The sequence below is a fragment of the Acartia tonsa genome, chromosome 2 (assembly GCF_053477335.1).
Source record: "Acartia tonsa isolate MP-2025a chromosome 2, ASM5347733v1, whole genome shotgun sequence".
Lineage (NCBI taxonomy): Eukaryota > Metazoa > Arthropoda > Copepoda > Calanoida > Acartiidae > Acartia > Acartia tonsa.
In genome coordinates this window covers 42,861,837-42,887,808 of record NC_137261.1, presented here as the reverse complement: position 1 = coordinate 42,887,808, position 25,972 = coordinate 42,861,837, and the positions used below count along the sequence as shown (strand labels likewise).

The following is a 25,972-nucleotide window of genomic DNA, read 5'->3' as shown; positions in this document are numbered from 1 at the left end:
TTCAGCTTAATAGTTATTGAAATTTATGCTTCAGACAAAAAACTTTTATTTGCAACTTTTTATTATGTAATTTTAATTTTAACATTAATACAAAAACACTGTATACAAGTTCCTAACATATTTAAAAGTTTTAGAATACTTTTCACTTATTATCCACATATTTTTAACTAAAACGCGTTGCAACAACATAGTATATAGAACTAGAGATAAACTGATAGGTAAATAGAAGATAAAATAATGTTCCCCAATTTTCGAAAATTTTGAATATTCATATTAGTGTCTTTTTATATTTATTCTGTAAAGAATAATTTTGATTAACCTTTTTTTTATTGTAGGCCCAACGAATTATATTTTTTATTCTGTAAATTTCTAATTAATGATTAATCCATACACCCTAATTTTGTCCAGCCAATATGCATTTAGTTTATTCAATACTTTTTTTATAAAGACAAAAATTTATGTAACTTTAACTTTAACAATGTGTTTGATGCGAACAAGCTAAAATTGTTTATTTTAGATAAAACAAACATTAAACTGGAAATAAATCTCTAATAAAAAATTTGTTATATATTAATTTAAAAGCCAAATTCTCAAAAAAAAACACAAAAACCTTATCATGCAACATAAAAAAAAAATTTTCTAAGGGCACAGACGCTAACTTTAATAAAGAATCAATGTCATTAGTAGACTTAATAATAAAAAAAACTTCAGTGTTATCATAGTTTTTATTTGAATGGTATTGTAAATTGGTAAAACTTTTTCAGAGAGAAATTATAAAAATCTTTGATATAAAATGTTCAAAGAATCTACATGTGATGCAAAGGGTAGAATATTAGTGGCTACACAAGATATTCAACCTAATACTATAGTCCTACAAGATCAAGCTATTTTAGGGTAAGTATATAAAAAGAACAGACAGGTAATGGGGACCCTACACCCAGCTTTGTCCAGGAAAATCAAACAATTAAAAAAAATCAATTTAGAGCTTAAATTTTTTATATTTAAACATAAATATTGCCTTATAGAGGCCTATAGGGGTAGTTGAAGTTTGGGGGAATGTAGTCCCCCCCCCCCTCCACCCCCACCCCCAATTTAATTTTTAATTGTAAAAGAAATATAATTTTTGTATTATCTATTTCTCTTGCAAGGGTAGTGCTACACTCTCCGTAAATACAAAATAGTTATACACCTTCAAGGATTTAAAAGAAGCTAAATTGTAAAGGAGAACCATATCGGTTCAGTAGGTTCATGTTAAGTTAGGACACCGAAGTTGAAAGCCCCTAAAAATAAGGGTCTACTGAATAGGAAAAAAAAACACCATAAATATTCCACTTTTTCCATTTTTCATTAATATCAAAATAAAAAGTCATGAAAAAATACTAGGTTTGTAACAAAATAACAAAAATGGTTTTAATTTTTTTTTTATTTTAATATCCACGGAAAGCGTTTTTTTAATATGATGCGATACATTTTAGTTTACCAGATGGGTACCCGGTCTGTCTGGGATGTCTGGAGCCTGCTACGGAGAAATTTATCCCTTGTCAGTCTTGTGGATGGTTGCTTTGTGACAACACTTGTCCTTATATTGAAAATCATCAATTAGAATGTGAAGTAATTCTTTTGAAATAATAGTATAGTTTTTATGTGCTTAAGATCTGAATTATTTTAACAAACTTAACCATAACTTAAGACTTAAAAAATACTTTCGTGATTTACCAACAATAATGCTTGATCACATTGTCATGTTATATTATATCCTTTATTTTAGGTATTTACAAAAAGCAAGTTTAAAATCAAATTGGAAGATTTAACAAAAAGACACATGATATATTCAATTGTACCTGTTCTGAAAATTGTTCTCTTAAAAGGTATTTTTTATAAGTTTAACAAAAAAACTATGTCTTTAAGAATCGCAGCCAAACTATACATTATCTAAAAAGTTTACAACGATGTTTAATTTCTCAAATGCCAATGTTAAGCGGCTAAGACTTAGCTAATAATCATTCCTACAGTCAATATATTTTTTTTTAATTTGACCTTTATTAATTAAAGCTTGGGGTGGTCTTGGGCTATTTTTCTGCTTTCTCTACTCTTTGTCAGAGGCACAGCCGCTAATAGATTTAAAAGTAGTGGAGAAAATCTTATTTTGGGTCAACAAAAAAACTATGTTATCAATACTATTTAATTCAACCCTAGTCTGAAGAAAAGGTAGGATGAAGTTAGATAAATGACCTTAATTCATCCCAAGACATTAATAAAACTTCTCTAAAAGGAAAATAAATTCGAATCATCATTTTTCAACATATTTAGCTTCAGAATAAACCTCTCTTCTTAAGATTATGGAATATTTAAAATTTGATTTTCAATAATTTTTCATCTTTCTCAGGTTTTTTAAGCGCAGAATATGATTTCTACATTTTTTGATAATTAGAAAATTGTGAGAAGAAACAGTCTGTGATAGAATCTTTAATGGACCATTGGGAGGATCTTCAGGAAAATCCACAGACAATCAGTACGATAATATTTTTAACAGCAAAGCTGCTCTACAATTTGAATCAGTCCGTCTGTAAGAAACGGAATTTTTCGGCTACTGTTCAAGATAAATGGCTGAAATTTTTAGTGTATTTTTACTTTGTTATGGACCATCCAGAACATTATGTACTTGTTCAAAAAGATCTTATCTAAAGGTTTTGTGTTTTTTTGAATTTCTAGGCATATATTTATCTTTTATTACACTGAAACCAGAAACTACTTATGTTTCTTGTAATCATTGTGAAGCCTGGTGAAAAATATGGCAGCCTGGTTCCATGGACAGCTCATAATTTATTCATGTATATTATTTTCAGTGCTGGTTAAGTATATGGCAGCTATGTTTCTTAAATAATATAAATATTCAGTGTTGGTCAAATATATGGCAGCTATGTTCCGAAAACAGCTTGGTCTATCCTGGGTTTCAGATCAGGGTTATTATACAATACTATAATATAAACCAATCAGGGGCGTCCAAGCTTTTTATTTTGGGGGGGGGTAAAATTTTTTTTAAGGGGGGGGGGGTAATTCGGTTTTGGGGGGGGGGTAAAATGGCGCGCGAAGCGCGCTGCAAATTTTTTTTACCCCCCTCAAAATTTTTACCCCGGGGGTAAAATTTGCTTGGGGGGGGGGGGTAATTACCCCCCCTGAAATCTGTTGGCAGGGGTAAAATTTGTTTCCCCCCCAAAAAATTTACCCTCGGGGTAAAATTTTTGGGGGGGGTTAAGTTAAATTTTATCAAAAATTTAGTATTAAAAATGCGCGCGAAGCGCGCAAAAATTGTTTTTTGTTAGATATTTTCTATTTTGGGGGGAGTATTTACCCCCCCAAAATTGTTTGGGGGGGGGTAAATACCCCCTCCTAAATGGGTGGGGGTAACTACGGCACCCCCAGGGTAGGGGTAAATTTTAAATGGGGGGGGGGGGTAAAATGAAAAAAATTTTGGGGGTGCCTACGGCACCCCCAAATTCATTTGGGGGGGGTAATCGCCCCATTACCCCCCCCCTTGGACGCTTATGAAACCAATGTCCATCAGTCTATCACCTACTGATCATGGAATGATTTCAATTTATTTTATTTTTGGCCAGCCAACCAAAATTTAATAAAAGTACTCAAAGTTTTTTAGCCATCAAAAGGGTCAACGTGATCATAAATTTTTGTTATCACTATACTTTACAGAATAATCTTCCTTTATAATATATAATAATAGTAGACATTATATAAATACCTATCTAAGATACACGAATATTATTCAATTATATCCAGGTTTACTGATTTCAATATTGTATATTATTCCATTAAAAGATGTACAACATGCGTTTGGAGTTCTCAAGACTAATGGTCTTGGTCATGGGGGCAGGTATTAGAGTATTTTTTTTTATAAAAACAGTTTTACTTTACAATTTACTTTTAGCTACGCTCCTAGATGTTTCTGAGGAAATTGGAGAGGGGGAGGTGTGGGAGACGATCATTTTTCAATTTTCATTTTAATTTTAAAAAGAAAAAGAAAATTTGGAGGGGTTGTTAAGGAAATTTTCTTACATGGGCTATTTCTTCTAGGAAGGTTTAAATACCCTTCCCTCATTAAAGAAATAAACCTCCTATGGACCTATTCAAAAGTCCTTTGTAGAAGAGAACCGTATCGGATCAAAGGTTAACAAGATCCTTTGCTATAATCAGACAAACAGGCATATTGTCACTTTTATATATGGAGTAAGTAATCTTAACAGACAGTCAGATATGATTGACTGAGATAGTAGCCTTGCCTAAGGAAATGTGCCTGCAACACTATTCTAGTTTTTGATATATTTAATCTAAGTACCTTAAACTAAATATTTTAATAGTTTAATTTAAAAGTTGTTAATTAAGTTGTTAATAGATCGTGTTTTGTGTACCCAACTGTTTGCCTACTCTCACATTCATGCTCTGCTAACTTAGACATTGTTGGCAGCCCAAACTTTCAGGTATTCAAAATATGGTGTCTACTCTTAAAGTTTCAGCGAGCAAATCCCCATACTTCATTTTGAAATAAAGTTTTAATAACCTGACCCAGCCTAAGGTAAAATACTCACACGCGAAAAACCACTCCTCTCTCATATTTTCAATTTAATTTAAAGTATGTTGGCAGGGGTATGTTTGCATTATAAGGAAAGCATAATAAAAATACTTTTCATCTAAAATGTTATTAAATAAGTGGGGTATAGTCCTTTCCACGACATCCCTCCATAAGGGGCGATTAGTCGTATTTTTAATAAGTGCTACTTTTGAAAATAGTTATCAGGCTACTTTTTTTTATCTACTGTGATGTATCCAAAGGATTTAAAAATAACCAAATAATTTAATTAAATTGTTTAAGGTAACATTTCGGTCAAAGAAGCTTATTAAAGCAGGTATAGATACTTTTTTTCAAAATCATTTATTTTTTTTATAATATACTTCGTCCGTCCCTATCATTTATGGGATTTGTCACATATAGGATTGGGGTTACTAACTCACTCATGTGTGGTATCCGCCAGTCTATTCAGTTGTTCCTTTATTCAGGGTCTAAGGTTTACTAAAGTTATATACAACAAACAATAAATACACAGATAGGAATAAGTAATCATAAACAGAATCAATATAATACATATACAATAGTCAGTTTGGGCAATAATGATCCCCCATCCCTGGAAAGGGTGGGGGGAATTAACAATACAGCTTAACCATAATAAGGCTGTCAGAATCTATCATTAATTTTAGGCATAGGGAGGGGGTCGGCAGACCCCTTCCCCAGGACTCGGGGGAGGGCCCTCAGCCCTTCCCCGAACCCAGGTCAGGGTTGCCATCGGCCTGGCTCACGGTTGCCGAATACCACAACTCTCCCCTCGGAAGGCTGGGAGGGGGTTTCCCTGCCAGACTTCCGACAGTGGTTGAGGCCTTCGGCCCGCTCCTTAGGGCTAATTTATATACAAGCGATAATGATTCAATGAAATCCTAGTGGTGATTTTCAGGGCTGATGGGCCCCCAACGTGGGATAGAAGGTAGAGGCTGGCTTTTGTTGGACACGTAGCTCGGCGCCAGCAGGTGTCAGGTTGGCGTGGGGCACAGCCGCTGCGGGGCCGGTCAGTAACGGGGCATTCTGGTTGTTGTTGGCAGCGGCTGGGGCACTGGCTACCAGGTTGACCGTCTGAGCGCCAGCCTGGCCTCCCGAGGGGCCGCGGGGCTTTCCAGAGTGTGGCCCAGGCCTGCCTGGGCGGTCATTCCCACTATCGGCTGATTGCATGGATACCATTTCCTCGGCTGCTTCCCGGCCGATAGGAATGGCATCCCAGTCTACTGAAAAGTCCCGGGACTTGGCATGGGTGAGCCTGGCTCTGGCCAAGGCCTTGCGATACAAGGTTGGGTGGTACAGGAATACTTGTGACATTACGTTCATGGCGGCCCGTACACCTCCTTGTGCGGCTGCCAGGGAAATGATGGTTAAGTCTCCCAGCAGCTTGAGGATCAACAACAGCAGACACAGTATGGCTCCGCCATCTCCCCACTCGTGAATAGCCTGTCTGAACCCAGCCCAGACATCCAGGGTTGCTTCTCCTTCCTCCGCCAGTCGGTCAATATCGTAGGACACGATCCCATGGTCTCCGGTGGCTGAACAGCTACCTTGCTGAACGCATGAGCCATACGACAGGCCGGTCAGCATGGCAGCCTTATACGCTGGGAACGCTAGCAGCTGCTGCCAGTCGTCCAGCTCAGCCTGCGAATACAAGCCTCCCGAACTGAAGTCATCCAAGGGCTCTGTCAGCAGCTGCTTGGGTGTATCCAGCGGGGGTGGCCTCTTCTTAGGTGCGGGGGTTAGCTCTATCCATCCTTCCTCAGCGTGTACAGTTAGGGGGTAGGTGGAGGAGCAGGGAATTTTGGTGGCGCGGCCGCTATACACCTTTGTCACGGCATCTACAAATCCTGTGGGCTCCACCGGCACCTTGTCCCAACATTCATTGCTCTCCCTGACAACATATTTATTGCGTTGGCAGGTAAGCTGGAGCAATACATCTCCCCTCAACACAGAGAACGTGCTCCCCTGGACACGCACCGGATGGGCCGGGTCTAGTTGCTGGAGCTTTCAGCAATTGGCCGCTACTTCTTCTGCTGCGGTGCTTCTCATTCGAGTTTCCAGGGTAAATCCGATGTAACCTGCATCCATCACCAGGCTAGGCTGGAGGCTGCGGATCAGCCTCAAGGGGCAATCTCTCCCCAGGTGGTCCCACACGTAGGTGGCCTCTCCAGTGATGCAGGACAGCTCGGAATGGGGACACTCTAGGGTCAGGTGGTCAGACTGGGACTCCACCCGTCCATTCTTGACTACATAGGTCTCTTCCTTGACCAGCAGCCGTCGCTCCTGGAGCACTAACTCATTGCGGTACAGCTGGCCCTCGAAATGGACGTCCTCCCCTTCACAACCCACCCCCTCGGGGCTGTTGACCAAGGCGCCCATTATATCGAGGGTGAAGAACAGGGGATGGTTCAGCTGAAACGTCAATGGCTGGGTCTTGCCTGGCAGATTGTAGACTCGGTTCCTGGCCAGGTCTCGGCACGTTTCTGGATCAATCTTGGTTGGCCGCATGAGGGTGGGGACCGAGGTCACCTTGAGGTGGCCCCATACTCCACACCTAAATGTCCACTGGGACACGGTGAGTTGACAGCTATATCCCGTTGTTTCCCTAATCTTGACTTGCTGCAGGACATGTATCTCATGGCCCAAGGGCACCTCCTGGTGTAGCGGCTCCTTGCTACACATCTTCTCCTTGTTGTAGGCTGTGACATGGGTGGGGTTGGCACAGTCCCACCCTACCAGGACATAGCTAGTTGTAGGCCACATGGCTGCGAGCAGTAGGCCCCACAGAACCATCCACCAGTGTGAGAATCTACCAGACAGCCATCGACCTCGCGCACGCATCTGGGGATCCTCGGCTCGGGCCACGGCTGCTTCTTGGGGCTGGACACTGCTAGGCTGCTCCTGGCTAGATATAAATTTCCATTGAGCGTTATCTTTGGGTGCCCGGGGCATCCCGATACCCTCCCCAATGACAGACTGACAGGCGACTGGCGCCTGCCTGGGTGTCAGCTCCCCTAGCCCCAAGGGGTCCCTTCCCTTGTCCATGGCATGCCCAGTGGCATGGGGCTGGAGTGCGTGTGGCACAGGCTCGCCCTGTATTACATCCCTCCCCTGCCCTAGGAACTCAGGTGCATGTGGCACAGGCAAGTCCTTATAATCCCAAATTTCAATCTCCCCAGCCTCTGGTGCGGGAGGCACAGGCAAGGCTGGAGGGTTACAATACTTTGGATACAATACATTTGTCAAATTTAACTTATCCTGGCTCAGTTGGGAATGGTGGGCAGCTGGGTTCCCTCTGCTGGCAGGGGGCGCTGGATGGTGTATGGCTGGGCTCTCCCTGCGGGCTGGTGGCGCTGGCTGATGGATAGCTGGACCCTCCCTGCTGGCTGGTGGCGCTGGCTGACTGGGGGTGACGGATGTCACCCCTCCCTCTGGGGCTGCTGGCTCGTTCCAGGATCTAGGTATCTCAGTGGCGGCGACGGTTGTCGCCCCAGGCACCAGGGTGGGGGCGCTGGATAGCACCCCCCAGTCATCGCAGGTGGCGGCAGCGGTTGCCGCCCCAGACATCAGCTTGGGGGTGTGGGGGCGCACCTCTCGTCCTTCCCAGGTGGCGGCGCCGGATGGCACCCCATACATCGACTCCGATGCGCTGGTTAGCGCCTCTTGCCTCTCTCGCTCAGCGGCCGCCAGGGCCTCCCCGTACACTGTCTCAGTGGCGCTGGGTAGCGCCCCTCCACTCTTGCTGGGTAGACTCGGTCTGGCAGGCCCCATCATGTTGAGGCTGAAGGGTTGAGGCCTCAGGACTTCTGGCTCTGCAATGTTGGTGGGCTGCATGAACTCCGGTCCCAAGTGGTTGAGGCTGAAGCCCAGGCCAACCCGGTTGGGTTCAGCCGCCCCTCCCAGCACGTTGATCCTAGCTGGGATGGTTCCAAACTGCGGCATTCCTTCGGCTCGGCCCGTTGCGTTGGGGGCGGCTGCTTGCTGGAGTGTGGCTGGGGGCGCGCTCCCTTCCATGTTGGCTACTCTGCTGGGCTTTCCTGAGGGAGCGCCCTTGTCAGCGACGCGTCTCCGGCCGGCTACCTGGTCCCAGTCAGCCTTGCACTCGGCCGCCGTATGGCCTGCGTAATGGCAACAGTCACATTTGGCAGGACGGTCATGGCGTGGCTGGGTGCGTCTCTCTTCTAGGCTGACCTCCATAGGCGTAGGACAGTCTCGGACTCGGTGGCCTTTCCCATGGCAGCGATAGCAGCGGCCTGGAATCTTGTCATCTGGGGCGACCTTCCCCATCTGGTGGAGACCCGGAGCCAAGGCGCCAATCTCCATTGGCTCCGACTCATCATATTGGGGCAACTGGACGCTGGCCGATCCCGTGAGCCCGTCGGTGGCGTCCACTAGGCACACACCCTCCTTCAGCTGCTTGGTGATCATGGTCACGGTAAACATGGCTCGCCTCGTGTACTCAGGTACCGAGGCGATCTCATGTCCCATCATTTCACGTTTCACATTAGCGTTACGAATGCCACGATTTAATTTGTTGATCAATAATTCAAGATCCTCATGGCTATAGGCCTCCCTATACAATGCACACTTTGTGGATATGTATGCTTGTATAGGTTCTGTCGAGTGCTGCCTATAATCTCTGAAGGCTTGCTTCAGGGTCTGAGATTCATAGGCTGGACGAAATAACATTTCACACTCGGCCTTGACTTGTTCGTATGTCCAGGCTTGGCCTGCCTCGCCAAACAGATGAGAGGCCATCTCCGCCGCTTGCCCCGCCAGGGATAGTAAAAGGGCGTTGCGGCGATTCAGTGTGTCATGGGGGGGCACACGGTAAGCCGCCCATGACATTTCTAATCTCCTGATGTGGGAATTCCAGGATTGCTTGGGCGGTCCTCGATACTCCGGCAGGTTACTCAGCATCAGCTTGCGGTACTCGGCTGGAGCCGGTTGGGGATCATCCTGGAGCCATCCTTGGAGCTGGTCGCCTCCTGGCGCTTGTGGCTGCTCCATCGGGTCAAGGTTCAGCGGTGGGACATGAAGTTTTAAGTCAATACTATAAGTGGTTTACACTTGAGGCTTTCTAGCCTAGCAGCCAACACTGTTTATCACTAGGTTGGTAGTTTAACTACAAAGATTTAAATTAGGTGTACCTAGAGTACTTGTCACTAGCTTCTGAGTTGTAGAGTAGGCTGGTAGGTGTAGATAGTTGTTGAGGGTCTGAACTGCTGTCAGGAACTGATTTGGTTTTCCTTATCACACTATAGATAGGAGGGAGGAGCTTGCAAGTCTTTTTTCTAAAAATATCTCTGTTGGATGCTATGGAGTAGCTCCGCTCCTGTGTGTGTGTGTGTGCGTGAAATCTCCTTTCCTTGTAACGCGCCTACGCGCCGTCAGATTTGCGCACACAGGTAAAACGCGCACCTATCCCTCAATCTGCTCTCTCATTGGTCCGCTTTGTCTTATTCGTCCGTTGAATTTTTTTGTGCGTCCCAAGCTCTGCTGCGCGACCCGTAAATGGCGCTCTGTTCTCCCGGTCGCTATCTCCACACCGTGGGCGGACTTATTCAAGTGTGGGTAGGAGGGGGAGCGCGTGATGGGACGGGGTAAAACCATCCGTTCCCCCCTGTGGGGAGGGGGGTGCTGTAGGTTTGAAGTAACTGGATGGTGAGGTAATTGTGCCTTTTCCTTAATCCTGAGCTTATTGTTATGTCACCTCAATTGTATTTGCTTCAGTTTATGGTGGGCCCCTCCCCTTCCGTTGGGATAAGGGGTGGATTTGTTGTGCTGAAGGCTTGGGGGGTTAGATTGTTTATCAATACATTGTTATATTACATCTAGGTTCTATTTTTGGCTTTATCACAATACACAACAAATTTGCTTACCAAGCCTGTTCTATTTTTGGCTTTATCACAATACACAACAAATTTGTTTACCAAGCCTTGCTCATAAATCTATTGTTCAGCTTTCACACTAGGGTGGTAATCCCTAAAATGTGATATAATATCTGTTTTCTAGATGGGTGGCTGCGCTGTAGCCTCTCAGGATACTTGGAGTTTTTCTTCTGCTTGGTACACTACACTCGTATTTTCGCTCGCAGCTCGCAGCTATTTGGCTTGTTTCAGCCTGTCGGCGGCAGGGAATGTCCCGTCCTGCAGCGCCGTATATCCGAATCCGGCTGGTGGCGGCAGGGAATGTCCCTTCCTGCAGCGCCGCTGGTTCGGATCCTGCTATCTCTTGCAGTAAATGTTGGCCTATTTTCAGCTGTTTGCACTTATTTGGCCTGTTTCAGCCCGTCCGCAGGCCTGTTTCAGCCCTTGAGCGCTCAATCCTCCGTTAGATGTTGGCGCTTCTCGCGGTTCTCCGTCAAGTTTCGCTGCTCTCCGCAGTCTCTCATCCGATTTCGCTACTCTCCGCAGCTCGGGTTCCGCCACACTTAGTGGTCTTTCGCTAGGTTTCGCTTCCACAACTGCCGGATACAGAGTTAGACCTTGCTATCCAGGGTGGGTAATTCAGGTTGCTTGTGTCAGTTTTGCCAGTTTCACTGCTGGGAGTACCTTAGCCTCAGCTGCGCGTCTGCTCTACACTTGTGGTTTGCCGTAATCTCACACAGCTGTCACCAAAAGTTGTGGTATCCGCCATAGGCGTCCAAGGGGGGGGGTAATGGGCCATTTGGCACCCCCAAACGATTTTGGGGGTGCCGTAGGCACCCCCAAAATTTTGTGAACAATACCCCCCCCAAACCATTTTGGGGGGGGTAATTACCCCCCCCAAAATAAATGTTCTTTAAAAAAATGTTTTTTGGGGGGGGTATTTACCGCCCCCAAATTGAATGTTCTTTAAAAAAATTTTACTGAAAATTTTTTTTTTGGGGGGGGAGGGAGTAATCATCCCGGGGATCTATGATGTAATTGTAAAACACTGAAGATTCCATAAAATAGATACCTAACTAAATTAAATATTTCATTAAATAATGAAAAAGAATTTCTATAGGCGATTTCTTTTGGGAGGATGTCAGGGTGTCTCAAAACTAGTTATAAAACTTACCAGGACCTATAAGACGCTTCACTTTAAAGTATAATCATATTAGTTCATTGGTTAGTGAGTTAATTATTGTATTTTTATGTTCTAAAGAATGAGATACTACTATATATTTGAACTAGCGGCTACGCCCCTAGAGGCCTCTAGTGGCACTTTAAATGTTGTTGTTTGTTAAAGTTAATTTTTTATGTACGATATCACCTTATTTGACGTTGAAGTCTCCTCTAAATTTGAAAATTTTTTGATTTTTTTGTCATTTCTCTTGGGAGGGTGGTGGTACCCTCCCCCAAAATAGTTATAAACCTTCCCGGGACTTATGAGAAGCTACCCTGTTAAGGAGAACCCGATCGGTTCAGCGGTTAGCGAGATCCTTCGGTACAGACACACAGACACACACACAGACACACAGACAGACACACAGACATCCTGTTACTTTAGTATAAGGATAGTAGTGGCGCCCTTAGCATCTAAGAACTCGTGTTTTCTAAAGGGTAAAAAGGGAGGAGAAAAATAGCCTAAAACCATTCAAAGGATTGACCTATAATAGTGTGGAACCATCATGGGATCTATGTGAAGCTTTCCTAAAAAGGAGAACTCAGTATTAAAAGTAATGAAATCTGAAGCTATAGTCAAATAAACCTTACTTACTACTTTATGTTATAGGATAGTACTTATTAACTTAATAGATTAGGTAGGTGCTTTTTTTACATAATTAAATTACCCCCCCAAAAAATTTTACCCCCGGGGTAAATTAGTTTGGGGGGGGTAATTACCCCCCCCAACAGATTTGGGGGGAGTATTTACCCCCCCCAACAGACTTTAGGGGGGGTAATTACCCCCCCCAATCAAATTTTACCCCCGGGGTAAAAATTTTGGGGGGGGTAAAAAAAAATTTCGGCGCGCTTCGCGCGCCATTTTACCCCCCCCAAACACGAATTACCCCCCCCCCTAAAATTTTTTACCCCCCCCAAAAAAAAAAGCTTGGATGCCCCTGGTATCCGCCTAGGTTAAATGCCAGACACCAGAGTTCAAATGACTACGGCAGTGCGAACAGACGTGGACACCTATACTATAGAGAAGCTACGCTTCTCTAGCAATCACTAAATAATAAACAGAGTCTATTCAGTTGTTCCTTTATTCAGGGTCTAAGGTTTACTAAAGTTATATACAACAAACAATAAATACACAGATAGGAATAAGTAATCATAAACAGAATCAATATAATACATATACAATAGTCAGTTTGGGCAATAATGATCCCCCATCCCTGGAAAGGGTGGGGGGAATTAACAATACAGCTTAACCATAATAAGGCTGTCAGAATCTATCATTAATTTTAGGCATAGGGAGGGGGTCGGCAGACCCCTTCCCCAGGACTCGGGGGAGGGCCCTCGGCCCTTCCCCGAACCCAGGTCAGGGTTGCCATCGGCCTGGCTCACGGTTGCCGAATACCACACATGCACCTTCAATGAAAAAGCTTAAAAACCAAAGGACCAGAATGTTGATTCCCTAAAAAGCACAATACGATTGGTAATACGGGTGGACAGAAAAACAAAAAAAGAAATAAATTTTGTACGAAGCATTTTATGTTTAATTGTGTATTAGGAGAAGAACTGACATGGAGTTATGCGAATATCTTGGATTTGAAGCCAGTAATAAGGAATCAACTCAGGACTGTCTGGAACTTTGAGTGTACCTGTGAAAGGTATTACAAAAATAAGTTTATATTTTCAAGCCATCAATATTTTTTCAGATTATTCTTTAGATTCAATCATTAATTACTACTTTTAAACAGTTAAAAGTCCCATTCTTCTAACGTAGGCTCAAAAATGTATCTCTTGAAAATACTTTGTTTAGATGTCTAGATCCTACAGAATTTGGAACAAATTTTACAACTCAACAGGTAAACATTATTTGTTTATATCCACCAACCTTTTTAGTAGCGAAGCTAGTCTATAATTTACTTTGGCTCCTATTCAAGATAGACAGCTGAAATTTTTAGTGAAGAGTCCTACGACATATGCCCATCTAATCTATACTTTGTTTTGTCCACATGTCCGATATTTGGGGTCCTAGATCAATTCCTAGATTTTCAAGTTTTCGTGATTTTCTCAACTCCTTTTCGAGATAATTGGAGTGCTGGATTGACGGCTGAAAATATCAGGGATTGAATAGGCTCTTATTGTACATATTTCCATCAAGTTTTATTAAATTTTGTCTATTAATTGCAGTGCTAGATCGATTCCTAGTTTTTTTTTCTCGTGTGTTTAAATGTTGCATGATTTTTAAGGTTTCGTTATTTCCCTATTTTATCAAGTTTAACGTTTATTTATGCCACTACACTATAGTAAATTTTTCCCGATAATTTATGAGCTTCGCTACTTATTGATGTTGTCATCCTTGTTATCTATCTATCTGTATCTTCCTTTAGCTCTTTCTTTCTTCTTGCCTTTCCATTCTTATTTATCTATATATCTAGTGTGATTGTGGTGGATATTTTCATGAAGAAACATGTGACAAATGTCTAAAACATGGTGGAAGAATTCCGCTTTCTGAGGTAAATGTTTGTTATCAAGAATGACAGCATCAATGAAAGCAACAATGATTTAGTTTTAACATTGAATAAATTCTCAAAAAAATCAGAATATATCAGGGTTCGGAAGCCGCGCTATCAGCCGCGCGGCTGCGGCTGCGGCTGAATCCTAATTTGCGGCTGCGGCTGCGGCTGCGGCTGCTTAAAGTTATGGAAGTGGCTGAGGCTGAGAGTGGCTGAGGCTTAGTGCGGCTGAGAGTGGCTGCGGCTGAATGCGGCTGAGGCTTAATAAGAATTGGGGTGGCTGAGGCTTACAGTGGCTGAATTGGAATTTTGTGGCTGAGGCTTCGAGCGGCTGAGGCTTACAGTGGCTGAGGGTGGCTGAGGCTTACAGTGGCTGAAGGATTTGTGGCTGAGGCTGCGGCTTACTGAAAGCCGCGCGGCTCATAGCGGCTGCGGCTTACAGTGGCTGATTGGAAAATTAAGCCGCGTGGCTGAGTGAGGCTGAGGCTGAGAGTGGCTGATAACATAATTAAGCCTCGCGGCTGATTCTGAGGCTGCGGCTTACTGAAAGCCGTGCGGCTGAGGCTGTGGCTGAATTAAATTCAGCCGCGCAGCTGAATGCGGCTGCGGCTGAATACAATATTAAGCCTTGCGGCTGATCTTATGGCTGATTATAAAATAAGCTTTGCAGCTGAGGCTTCGGCTAAATTGGATTTTTTAAATGCATTCTAGGACATTTTTTGGAGAGTTGAGGGTGGTTAGGGGTTGTGAGAATAAGAGTGGAGGGAAGAGGGGGGAGGACAGCAGGATTTTTTCAAATGTTTGATTCAGAATTAGTACCCAAATTTTATACTGGTACCCAAAGTTTTATACTGATACCCAAAGTTTATTCTGGTACCCAATGTTTTATTCTAGTACCCAAAGTTTTATACTGGTACCCAAAATTATATACTAGTACTCAAATTTTATTCTGGTACCCAAAGTTTTATTCTAGTACCCAAAGTTTTATACTGGTACTCAAAGTTTTATACTGGTACCCAAAGTTTTAGTCTGGTACCCAAAGTTTTATAATGGTACCCAAAGTTTTAGACTAGAACCCAAAGTTTTATACTGGTACCCAAATTTTACTGGTAACCAAAGTTTTATACTGGTACACAAAGTTTTATACTGGTACCCAAAGTTTTATACTGGTACCCAAAATTTTATACTGGTACCCAAAGTTTTATTCTGGTACCCAAAGTTTTATACTGGTACCCAAAGTTTTATACTGGTACCCAAAGTTTTATACTGGTACCCAAAGTTTTTTACTGGTACCCAAAGTTTTATACTAGAACCCAAAGTTTTATACTGGTACCCAAAGTTTTATACTGGTACCCAAAGTTTTAAACTGGTACCAAAAGTTTTATACTGGTACTAAAAATTTATACTGGTACCCAAAGTTTTTTACTGGTACCCAAAGTTTTATACAGGTACCCAAATTTTATACTGGTACCCAAAGTTTTATACTGGTACCCAAAGTTTTATACAGTTACCCAAATTTTATACTGGTACCCAAATTTTATACTGGTACCCAAAGTTTTATACTGGTACCCAAAGTTTTATACTGGTACCCAAAGTTTTATACTGGTACCCAAAATTTTATACTAATACCTAAAATTTTGTTTTAATATTGGTACCCAAAGTTTTATACTGGTACCTTAAGTTTTATACGAGTACCCAAAGTTTTATACTGGTACCCAAATTTTATATTGGTACCCAAAGTTTTATACTGGTACCCAAAGTTTTATACTGGTACCCAAAATTTTATACTAATAGCCAAAAATTTATTCTGGTACCCAAAGTTTTATACTGGTACCCAAAGTTTTATACTAATAGACAAAAATTTATTCTGATACCCAAAGTTTTATACTGGTACCCAAAGTTTTATACAAGTTTTTTAGCAGTAGGAATTTATTTCAACATCTTTAGTTATGATGCAGTACAAAGCCTATCAACTCCCAGACGACGAGCCGATGCGCTACATGTTGAGCCACGGTCGAGGGTTTCTATGACATTAACTCAAGGTCCAACAACCCTGGATAACTAAGGGGAATTATATCTTTCCTTTGCTACTGTACATGTTGCACACCTAGCACCTAGGAACCATTTAATGTCTTCAGTTATAACGCAGTGTCTGCGCAAGATTCGAACCTATTACATCCCTGATGACAAGCAGATGCGCTACTTGTTGAACCTTGGGGAACCAATTCTTTCCTTTTCTGTATTAGTTTAAGTGACATCTATCCAGCAACCAACTTTTTTTTATGGAACTACCTGCCTGAAAGTTTTATGGTAATGAGTTACGCCTGTTTATGAGCCAAGGAAATCCTCCTACTCCAACTTTACATGTTGCACACCTGCCATAGCAGCAGTAGGAACCATTTTATGTCTTCAGTTATAACGCAGTGTCTGGCCGAGATTCGAACCTATTACCTCCCTGATGACAAGCAGATGCGCTTCTTGTTGAACCTTGGATAATTAAGGGGAACCAATTCTTTCCAATTTAAGTGACATCTATCCAGCAACCAACTACCTGCCAGAAAGTCCTATGGTAATGAGTTACGCCTGTTTACGAGCCAAGGAAATTCTCATACTCTAACTTTACATGTTGTATACCTGGCATAGCTGCAGTAGGAACCATTTAACGTCTTCAGTTTTCACACCAAGATTCGAACCTATTACCTCCATGATGACAAGCAGATGCGCTACATGTTGAGCCATGGTACGCAGGTTAAATTTGTCTTAAAAATAATCGTCTTTAAAATGCTTATCATATGTACACTTGCAATAAATGTATTTGTCATAAAAACTTACCTCTTATGAAAAATGTTTTTTTTACAAAAGTGCTTTTCATTACAATTATTCATGGGTATAATTTTTATGACTAACTTTTTATGTCACATAATCTTAATGACAATGTAATTATGAAGTTATTACAAAAAATACTAAACAATAGGTACTGGAAAAAGAAGAACTGAATTAAAATAATTTTTTGGGGGGTAGGGTGATTTTTATTGGGTGGGGAGGGCCGGGGCGAGTAAATCCCATTTTTAATTTTGGGGTGATGTTTAATTTTTTTTCTAAGGCAATTTTTTTCTGGTAGTGTGATGGTACCCTCCCCCAAAATAGTTGTAAACCTTCCCAGTACCTATAAGAAACTACCCTGAATAGGAGCACCATATCGGTTTAGTAGTTAGCGAGATCCTGTAGTACAAACATATAGAGAGACAAACAAACAGACATCATAATACTTAATGATCTAAAAATAAGACAAATTTTCATTTTGAAATATTGGAGCTCTGATAGCTTTTTGGTACGGTAACAGCTTTGAACCATCTATCATCCGGGTTCGAATCCCAGAAGAAAAAAAAAATTTTAGTTTTAATTTTAGTTTTTTAAAAAATTCAAAAACTTGGAAAAGGCAATTTAAAAAGTTTTCATTAGTTCAGTAGTTATCGAATTCTTAATCTACAGACAAAATAACTCTCCATACTTTATACAAGGTTTTAGAAATAATCATATGTAATTCTTGGTGGAATTGAACAGAAAACCTTTCTTACACATTATGGTGCACTAACCCTTAGAACATAGGTGTAAAGCAATTTTATATTAAAATTTAGTTAATAATATTACAAACTAGAAATGCCTGGATGTACCATCCAGGTTTAGATAAATTGGTGAAAATAATTGTTTCCTTCTGTTATGATACATTATTGATATTGATTCTTATAAAAATCATCATCCTGAAACATTATTTTCAACAAAAAAAGGGGCTTTAGCTTTTTTGTTTTATTTCTTCTGTGGTTGATTTTATTTTACCATCAAATAAAAAAATCTGTAAAGATTCCATTTTAAAAAAGAAGGGTGACACAAATTTCAGATCTTAGTATTCATGATTTGAGAAAAATTCATCTTTATATCATAGCACAAATTAGATAATCCTGAAAGCATCCCTTAGATTTTATGGAGAAAATAAGTAAATCAAATTGCAAAAAAAAATATCTGAAATTTTAGCTAACCTTCCAACATTGTGTATGACCGCGTGCAACTTCGGGAAATGGCATTTTATAACTGTCCATCATTTTAAAGGATTTTAAGGGGGGTTGGGTGGGTTTTGAATATACAATAATAAATACCTTTATAGATATACATTATACATTCTCCTATTATTGTTTCAAACAAAAAATAAACTTTTGTCTAAATATAGGAAGTCCGCATAACACAATGAATTGTCTTTTATTTACAAAAAAAAGTGATTGTTAAATCTACAAAACTAAACTCTCCATAACTTGCCCAGTAATGTATTAATATCTTCAGAATGTTTAAGTATTTGATATATTGACTTAAATGAATCTTATTATGGAGTCAAAATCAATCTTTATTTATTTACAAAGATGTATACTAAAAGTAATTTTATTCTTTATACTATAAAAAAAAGTTTAAATATTATATTATTCTAGGAATTATCTTTATTGCTTCTCAGCTTAACAAAAGGAAAATTTGTCTACAAACAAATCTTGTTGCAATTTAAAATATGTTTAAATTTCCTTCACAAACGTAAATTCTGTTATGGCTGAGTGGGCTAAGGCGTTATTTTAATTTTTTCTCTTCATATCTAATTCATATCTTAAAACTCAGGATCGACTCAGCTTAAGAAAAAATGTGATTCAAATCAGGTTTTTCAGATATTTTTAAAAATATATATATCCTTTTCCATTAAAATGCCAATATCCTAGGAAACCCAGCAGCCAAGAAAATGCAACATGCAAAATTTAATCTGTTATAATTCAATTTATAATATCAACTTTTCAATTAATGGTGAATTTTTCTCAAATCATGAAAACTGAAATCTGAATTTGCGTCACCCTTCAACATTGAATATGACTGCGTATGACTTAGAGAACTACATCTATAAAATCCATCAAAAATATAAATATTAACATATTCATAGAAAAACATATTTTCTATAGATGCATTAAAAAGCATTTTGCTTCCAAGCTTCTATATTAGAATTTTTAATTATCAGCTTAAAATTTGGATGAACATTCCTTTCCTAAATAGCGCATGGGTTAACACGCTGGTTTGTCATCCTTAAAATCCAGGTTCTAGTCTTGCTAAGTTACACATTTTTTATCCAAAATTCCGTTGACAACAAAGTAATCTTTCCTTATTACATAACAATTTCACGAATCGATTAATTCATTTATGAATCAAAAATATTTTAAGGGGGGTGGAGAGGGGGGAGTAATATAATATTTATTTAGCATCGTATCATTAACTATTATTATATAACACTGGCTTTAATCTCAAATGATTGTACATTTTTATATTCATAGAAAACTGGATATGATAGTGTGGTAATACGACAACCAGACGGACGGGCAGTTTACAGAATTGCTACGCTGTGACTTATCATAACAAGCCCTCTGCACTAATCCCATTATATCACCATTTACCTCATGACCGACGGTGACCCCGCTATCCAGCGGTCAAACTGGCCTGCCTAAATATGGGGAGGGGCACGAACACGCAGCTATCACGCGCCCCTCACGCAATTATACAACCGGGAGGCGCTGCCTCCCCTTTTACCACAGCTGCCCCCGCAGCCTGTCTACCGCCGTGGGCTAAGCCCTTGTGTCCCACACCCCCTTCAAACCTAACCATTGTTATAATCTGTTGTATATAAATAGTAAACATTCATTGTAAATATTATTCAGTTAAATATATAATTTCTGTATGACTAAATCCTGCTAGTTTGTTTTGGTAGAATAATTCAAGGCTAAGGCTCGTTGGACTCGAACTCGCAACCCTGTGAGCTGAAACGTTCGGCTTACCACAATAGGATGCATATATATATTTTTCAGTATGGCTAAGAACCGGTTCTAATTCGGATTCGAAGCGATACTGGAATATTAAGTGAGAATGTATTTAGGGTCAGGGAATATCAAATACAAATTTTATTATGTATTATTAAAAAAAAATTGCACTGAAATATGTATCCTGCATGCCTTAGTGTTTTACACTCTAGTTTCCCATTTTCCATGAAAAATTTTCTCAAAAATTATGTGGACACTAACTTGATTATATGTTGTGTGGACACTACCTTGATCTTAATGAGTTGAACTAAATAGAAGAGAATCAACAAACCTCGAAACCGTAATGGTTGTCAAATAGTTTTTGTATAATTTTTTTAATTTGAAATATTCATGAAGTCATATCTAACTAATCTTTAAAATTTCTCAGGGTGGTTATATACTATTAGTAATAAGAATAAATTTTACTCTAAAATGGCAACCCTGAATAAAAGTGCATAATAAAGTATAAACCATACCTTGGAACAAAAGATTCGGCCATTTCAAAATATAGCCCATATACGATACTTACATCGCATTGTTTAAAATTGCAGATATAAAACAGTACTGGGTGGTTTAGTGGGTAAAGTTTGACGTTATTTATTTTTTATTTTTAACAACTTCATATAGAGTTCCGGTTCTAATCCCCGCGAAAAAAAACTTAAATCTATTAACTATATCCCATTATATAAAGTAGTAAGCTTTTTTTATCTGCAGGAAAGGATCTTCTAACTGCTAAACCAAAATATTTTCTTTACAGTGAAGCATCCAATAGGTCCAGGGAAGGTTTATAAATTTTTATTGTTTTTTATCCTCTTATAAGAAGTATCCCCAAAAGTTAAATTTTAAAATGATGTTTACGTAGCGCGAACGTCGCCGGTTCAAACCTACGACATGACTTATTTAAAAATTCTAGTTTAATTCCCTGCAAGTAAACTAAACATTTTTATATATCATCCATATAATAAAGTAACAGGATGTTTGTTTGTCTGTCTGTTTGTTTGTACCAAAGGAAACGCTAACCACTGAACCGATATGGTTCTCTTTTACAGGGTAGCTTATCATAGGTCCTGGGAAGGTTTCTAACTATTTTTTCCCACAAAAAAGATATAATTTTTGAAAAACTAAAATTAAAAATAGCAGATGGTCGACTCCCCCCCCCCCCCAAAAAAAAAAATAATAATAATTCACACCTTCAAAACCTCTCCCTCTTTCTCTCTCTCTCTCTCTTTCTCTCTCTCTCTCTCTCTCTCTCTCTCTCTATCTCTCTATCTCTCTATCTATCTCTCTCTCTCTCTCTCTCTCTCCCGTTGTCTAGATTTCGAGGATTAAATGATCAAAATGATGTAGGGCAACAGTAGCTGGTTCGAATCTTGTTGAAAATAATTTTTTTTAAATTGCTTTTTTAGATTTGTTTTATTCTTTATCAGTATTGTTTACAATGCAATGTTAGAAAAATATTTTTTTTCTTTTGATCACTGAAGTGGTTTTGATCTGATGTGCTTCGGACTTCTGGGATTAAAATTATTTGATGCACTCAACCACTAAGCTACAGAGATGGTCAATTTAAACAATTATAAAAAAATCTAAATATTGTCTATATTGCCTCTTTCAATTAACATATTTGGTTGCCTTCAATTTTTCCTCTCTCTCTTTGAGTACATCTTAAAATTTTTAAATGCCATGTGTTGTCTATTGCGGTACGCTGGTCAAAGCATTGGCTATTAGATATAAAGATCATGTGTTCAATTCCTGGTGACATTAGAAATTTAAAAAAATTTTCAGTTTATTATCGTATGTCAGTGATAATAGATGTAAATAAATTTTTTCAGTTTATTATTTATTTATCTCTCTCTATGTATCTTATTAATTTGAAGGAAATCTATTATCTCCTGTGGTATGGCGGTCAAAGTGCTGGCTTCCAGTTATGATAATCATGCGTTCAAATCCTGGTGATGATAGATGAGTTTAATATTTTTCAGTCTCTCTCTCTCTCTCTCTCTCTCTCTCTCTCTCTCTCTCTCTCTCTCTCTCTCTCTCTCTCTCTTATGTAGATTTTTTTGCATATTATACAGGACAATTTATTGCATTTTACAGACCTTTTTTTAACCAACTCTAAAAAGTAAAATACATCGCTGTTTAAATTTTTTTTGTTAGAAAACATATTAGGATAATTTGTGTTCAAAATAAACACACACACACACCCTCCCCCCTCCCTAAATCTTAATTTAATTATTTTCATTAATTTAAAAATACTATAAAAAATTAAATATGTATAAATCTTTTTTTTGCATAACTTTTTCAGTGTCTCTCATCAACCACAAAGTATTAAATACATTTAAAATTGAAGAAATATCTAAGTAGGAGAAGCTTAATTATATAGAACAAGTATTGTGTACCTAAACGGAAAAATAATAGAGAAGCTACTATATAACTTGAGTATCACAAAAATTGATTGCCCCCTGTGAGGTTTGAACTCACGGTCCCTAGTTTAAAAGACGAGTGCTCTACCATTGAGCTAAATCGGCCACTTGTACAAGAAAAAAAATTTAAGATAATACAAATTCATAGTGAATATTAAGTAAATTCTGAAAAATTTGTATCTTTTAAAAACAATAAAATTAGGCAAACGTACGTCAGTAGGGCAGTTACCCTATAAATAGTATTCAATAATATTCATAAGTATCAACGTTCAAAAACGTATTGCTCCTGGTGAAATTCGAACTTATAACCCCGGCATAACAGTGTAGAAGACATTACAGGTTCAAACTTTTTGTAGTTGTTCGAGATGGTAGTTTTTATGTTGTAATTTTAAAAAAAACTTAAGATAAAATTTTTATAAAAGAATATAAAAAAATTTAAAAGTATAACATTTAAAAAAATTATTTTTTGGCGATGGAAATGTCTGACCCCCACCCCAAAATTAGCTCAAAACCATCCAATGTCAATATATATATAACTAGCGGCTACGCCCCTAGAGGCCTCTAGGGGGCACTTGAGGAAGAGAGAGAGTCAAATTTAATAACCCAATTTCTTATTTTAAATTTTTAAAGAAAAGTAAAAAAATTTTTTTTGGGAGGGGGGAATTTTTTTTTAGGGGGGGGGGGCCTCCCCCCTCATTTTTAATTTTAGTTTTAAAAATTTTAAAAAAAATTTCTTTTTTTGAGGGGGAGGGATTTTAATTTTTTTGGGGGGTTGGGGGTGTCCCACCCCCAAAAAAATAGTTATAAACCTTCCCAGGACCTATGAGAAGCTACCCTGTTAAGGAGAACCCGATCGGTTCAGCGGTTAGAGAGATCCTTCGGTACAGACACACAGATACACAGACACACAGACATCCTGTTACTTTAGTAAAAGGATTCCTGAGAAGGACAACATTGTCAGTTCAGTGGTTGCTGAGATCTTAAGCTTCAGACAGACAAAATTAAATGAAAATTAAGCCCCGCGGCTGAATTGACGGCTGAGGCTTGTACTAATTTAGCACCTGCGGCTGCGGCTGGGGCTTACAATATCTCAGCCGCGCGGCTGTGTCAAAGCTGCGGCTGAATTTAAAAAATTAAGCTGCGGCTGAGGCTGCGGCTTACAAATATCAAGCCGCGCGGCTGCGGCTGCGGCATAATCATAACTTTGCAGCTGCGGCTGAGGCTTTCTTGAAGCCGCGCGGCTGAGTGCGGCTGCGGCTTCAAATTATTAACAGCCGCGCGGCTGAGTGTGGCTGAGGCTTCCCCAACTATAAGCCGCGCGGCTGATTGCGGCTGAGGCTTAGAGGGGCGTTGGCTGAATGAGGCTTAGTGCGGCTGAGGCTTAATGTGGCTGAATTGGAGTTTTGTGGCTGAGGCTTACAGTGGCTGAGGCTTACAGTGGCTGAATGCGGCTGAGGCTTACAGTGGCTTATGTTTTCTTTAAGCCGCGCGGCTGCGACTAAGGCTGAGGCTTATTGGGTGGCTGAGGAAGCCGCGCGGCTGATTTTGAGGCTTCTCGTAAGCCGCGCGGCTGATGGTGGCTGAGGCTGAGGCTGCGGCTGCGGCTTCCGAACCCTGGAATATATATATTATATATTTCTGGGAATGCTACAATTATAACTTAGTTCCTAATTTTCTTGATAATAATAATAAATAATTATTGTTTGTTTTCAGCAAAGTGAACTATTACAATTAATCAACAGAGCACCATTGACCACTCTACAAAAAATAGAGGTGTAATTTAATTTTTATACAAGTATTATCTTTTAATAATATTTAAGCAAAATGTAAAAAAAAACAATTTAATTTTTAGAATTATATCATATAGAAGAAATTATATTAAATTGATAATATTTTTAGAGTACGATATTAGCAAATTACCATTATTCTCATCTAGTCACATGTAGATATGTTATGAGGTAAACAAATATTAGATATTTTGGAATATTTTTTGTAACTTTTCCGTCAATATATAAAATATACTCTCTGATCTCATGATCAGCATTTCGGTTTAGCAGTTAGCGAGATCCTTCGGTACAGACAGACCCACACACACACACACACACACACACAGATCCTGTACTTTTATATATGGTAAATTTCAGGATGTTGGATCTATTGGTTGAATTAGAAGAAGCAAATAATTACAAGAATAAGCAGCTAGTAACTCAAGGAAAAGAAAATATTCATTAATAAAAATATGCTAATGATTTTCAATTTCCACAAGATAGGGGTTAAGAATAAAGACTTTGACAATCTTATCAATATTATAGTCTATTATTCCTTTATATTTACCAGCGGATGCGCACTCTAGGGGCACTTTAGTGGGGGGGGGGTGAATTCGATAATCTTATTTTTTTTAGATTAATTTTTAAAGAATAATTTTAGGGGGGAGGGGACTTTTTTTGGGGTTGGAAAGCCAACCAACCTCCATTTTTAAATATAGTTTCTCTTGTGGGGTTGGTGGAACCCTCCCCCAAATTAGTTTTAAACTTTCCAGAAGGTGAACCATATTGGTTCAGCGGTTAGCTATATCCTTCGGTACAGACATACAGAGATTGTCAAGCACATTCATGATATTCTGTCTTTAAATATACTTTCTTTTCTTAAAGGAGAAACACTTCTGAAAACTTTGGAGAAAATAGATGGTAGATATGGAAGACCCTATTTAAAATACGAGAAAATTTTCAATTTATTATTTAATTAAGTAACTTATTTTAATTTGTGTTTCTATGAAAAAAAACTTTCCATAAATGTATTATGTATTAGTTGAAATAAATTATATAATTTCTGTGTGTTAACAAAGTTTTTATCTACATGGTGAAAAAAATGCTTATGATATGCATGGAAAGTATAACTATGGTTAATGAGCATCTGCGCTATAATCTTCTTTGTATATATCCAATAAATGAATTGTTTCATGGTTCTGTGTTTCTCTGTTTATGAATGTCGTCCTTGTTTTTAGGAGAGATGTTACGCAATAAGCATCTGTCTGTCGGCAATGCAATAATACAATTAGAAGGAACGAAAATGTTATTTTTCTCTCTGTTTTTTGGACTAATCTGTACAAGAAATAGATATCTTTTAATTTTCCTTTTCTTGCTAATTTTGAAGAAAAAAACATTCTAATAGACTTTAATTAAAGATATTATGAAAAAAGTTGCAAAACACTTTTATTCCAAAATTAATTAAATATGGAAAACAGAACACAGCGAAAGCACATGTGTCACTAGGAAAAGGATTGATTAAATAAATATTTTTAAGGCAATATTCAAATTTTATGTTTGACTATTGGAAACCATTGAATTATATTGTATGGAGATGAATATATGTATATTCATAAGTTAGGATTAACCTATTTATAATTTCAGCAAATATATTAAAGGGTGGTCGTGGCTGATAGAATTTCGACTTATCGATAGTC

The 25,972-nt window shown here is 39.2% G+C and overlaps 1 protein-coding gene across 1 annotated transcript; it reads left to right on the top strand.

Annotated features, from left to right (window-relative positions):
- The first annotated feature begins 762 nt into the window (after positions 1-762).
- Positions 763-25,339, top strand: LOC145311908 (uncharacterized). The gene is made up of 15 exons (XM_080150947.1): positions 763-894; positions 1,476-1,611; positions 1,769-1,868; positions 2,432-2,512; positions 2,898-2,963; positions 3,835-3,889; positions 4,409-4,493; positions 4,886-4,919; positions 13,265-13,364; positions 13,517-13,562; positions 14,139-14,216; positions 24,223-24,282; positions 24,409-24,467; positions 24,654-24,723; positions 25,163-25,339. The coding sequence occupies exons 1-15, from the start codon at positions 794-796 to the stop codon at positions 25,253-25,255; spliced, it is 1,164 nt and encodes a 387-aa protein (XP_080007073.1). The 5' UTR covers positions 763-793; the 3' UTR covers positions 25,256-25,339.
- The last annotated feature ends 633 nt before the right edge of the window (positions 25,340-25,972 follow it).

Coding starts and splice junctions, on each gene's coding strand:
- LOC145311908 (XM_080150947.1), top strand. CDS start 794: ATGTTCAAAGAATCTACATGTGATGCAAAGGGTAGAATATTAGTGGCT. Junction 895..1,475: donor CAAGATCAAGCTATTTTAGG/GTAAGTATATAA, acceptor GATACATTTTAG/TTTACCAGATGGGTACCCGG. Junction 3,890..4,408: donor GGTCTTGGTCATGGGGGCAG/GTATTAGAGTAT, acceptor AGTTGTTAATAG/ATCGTGTTTTGTGTACCCAA.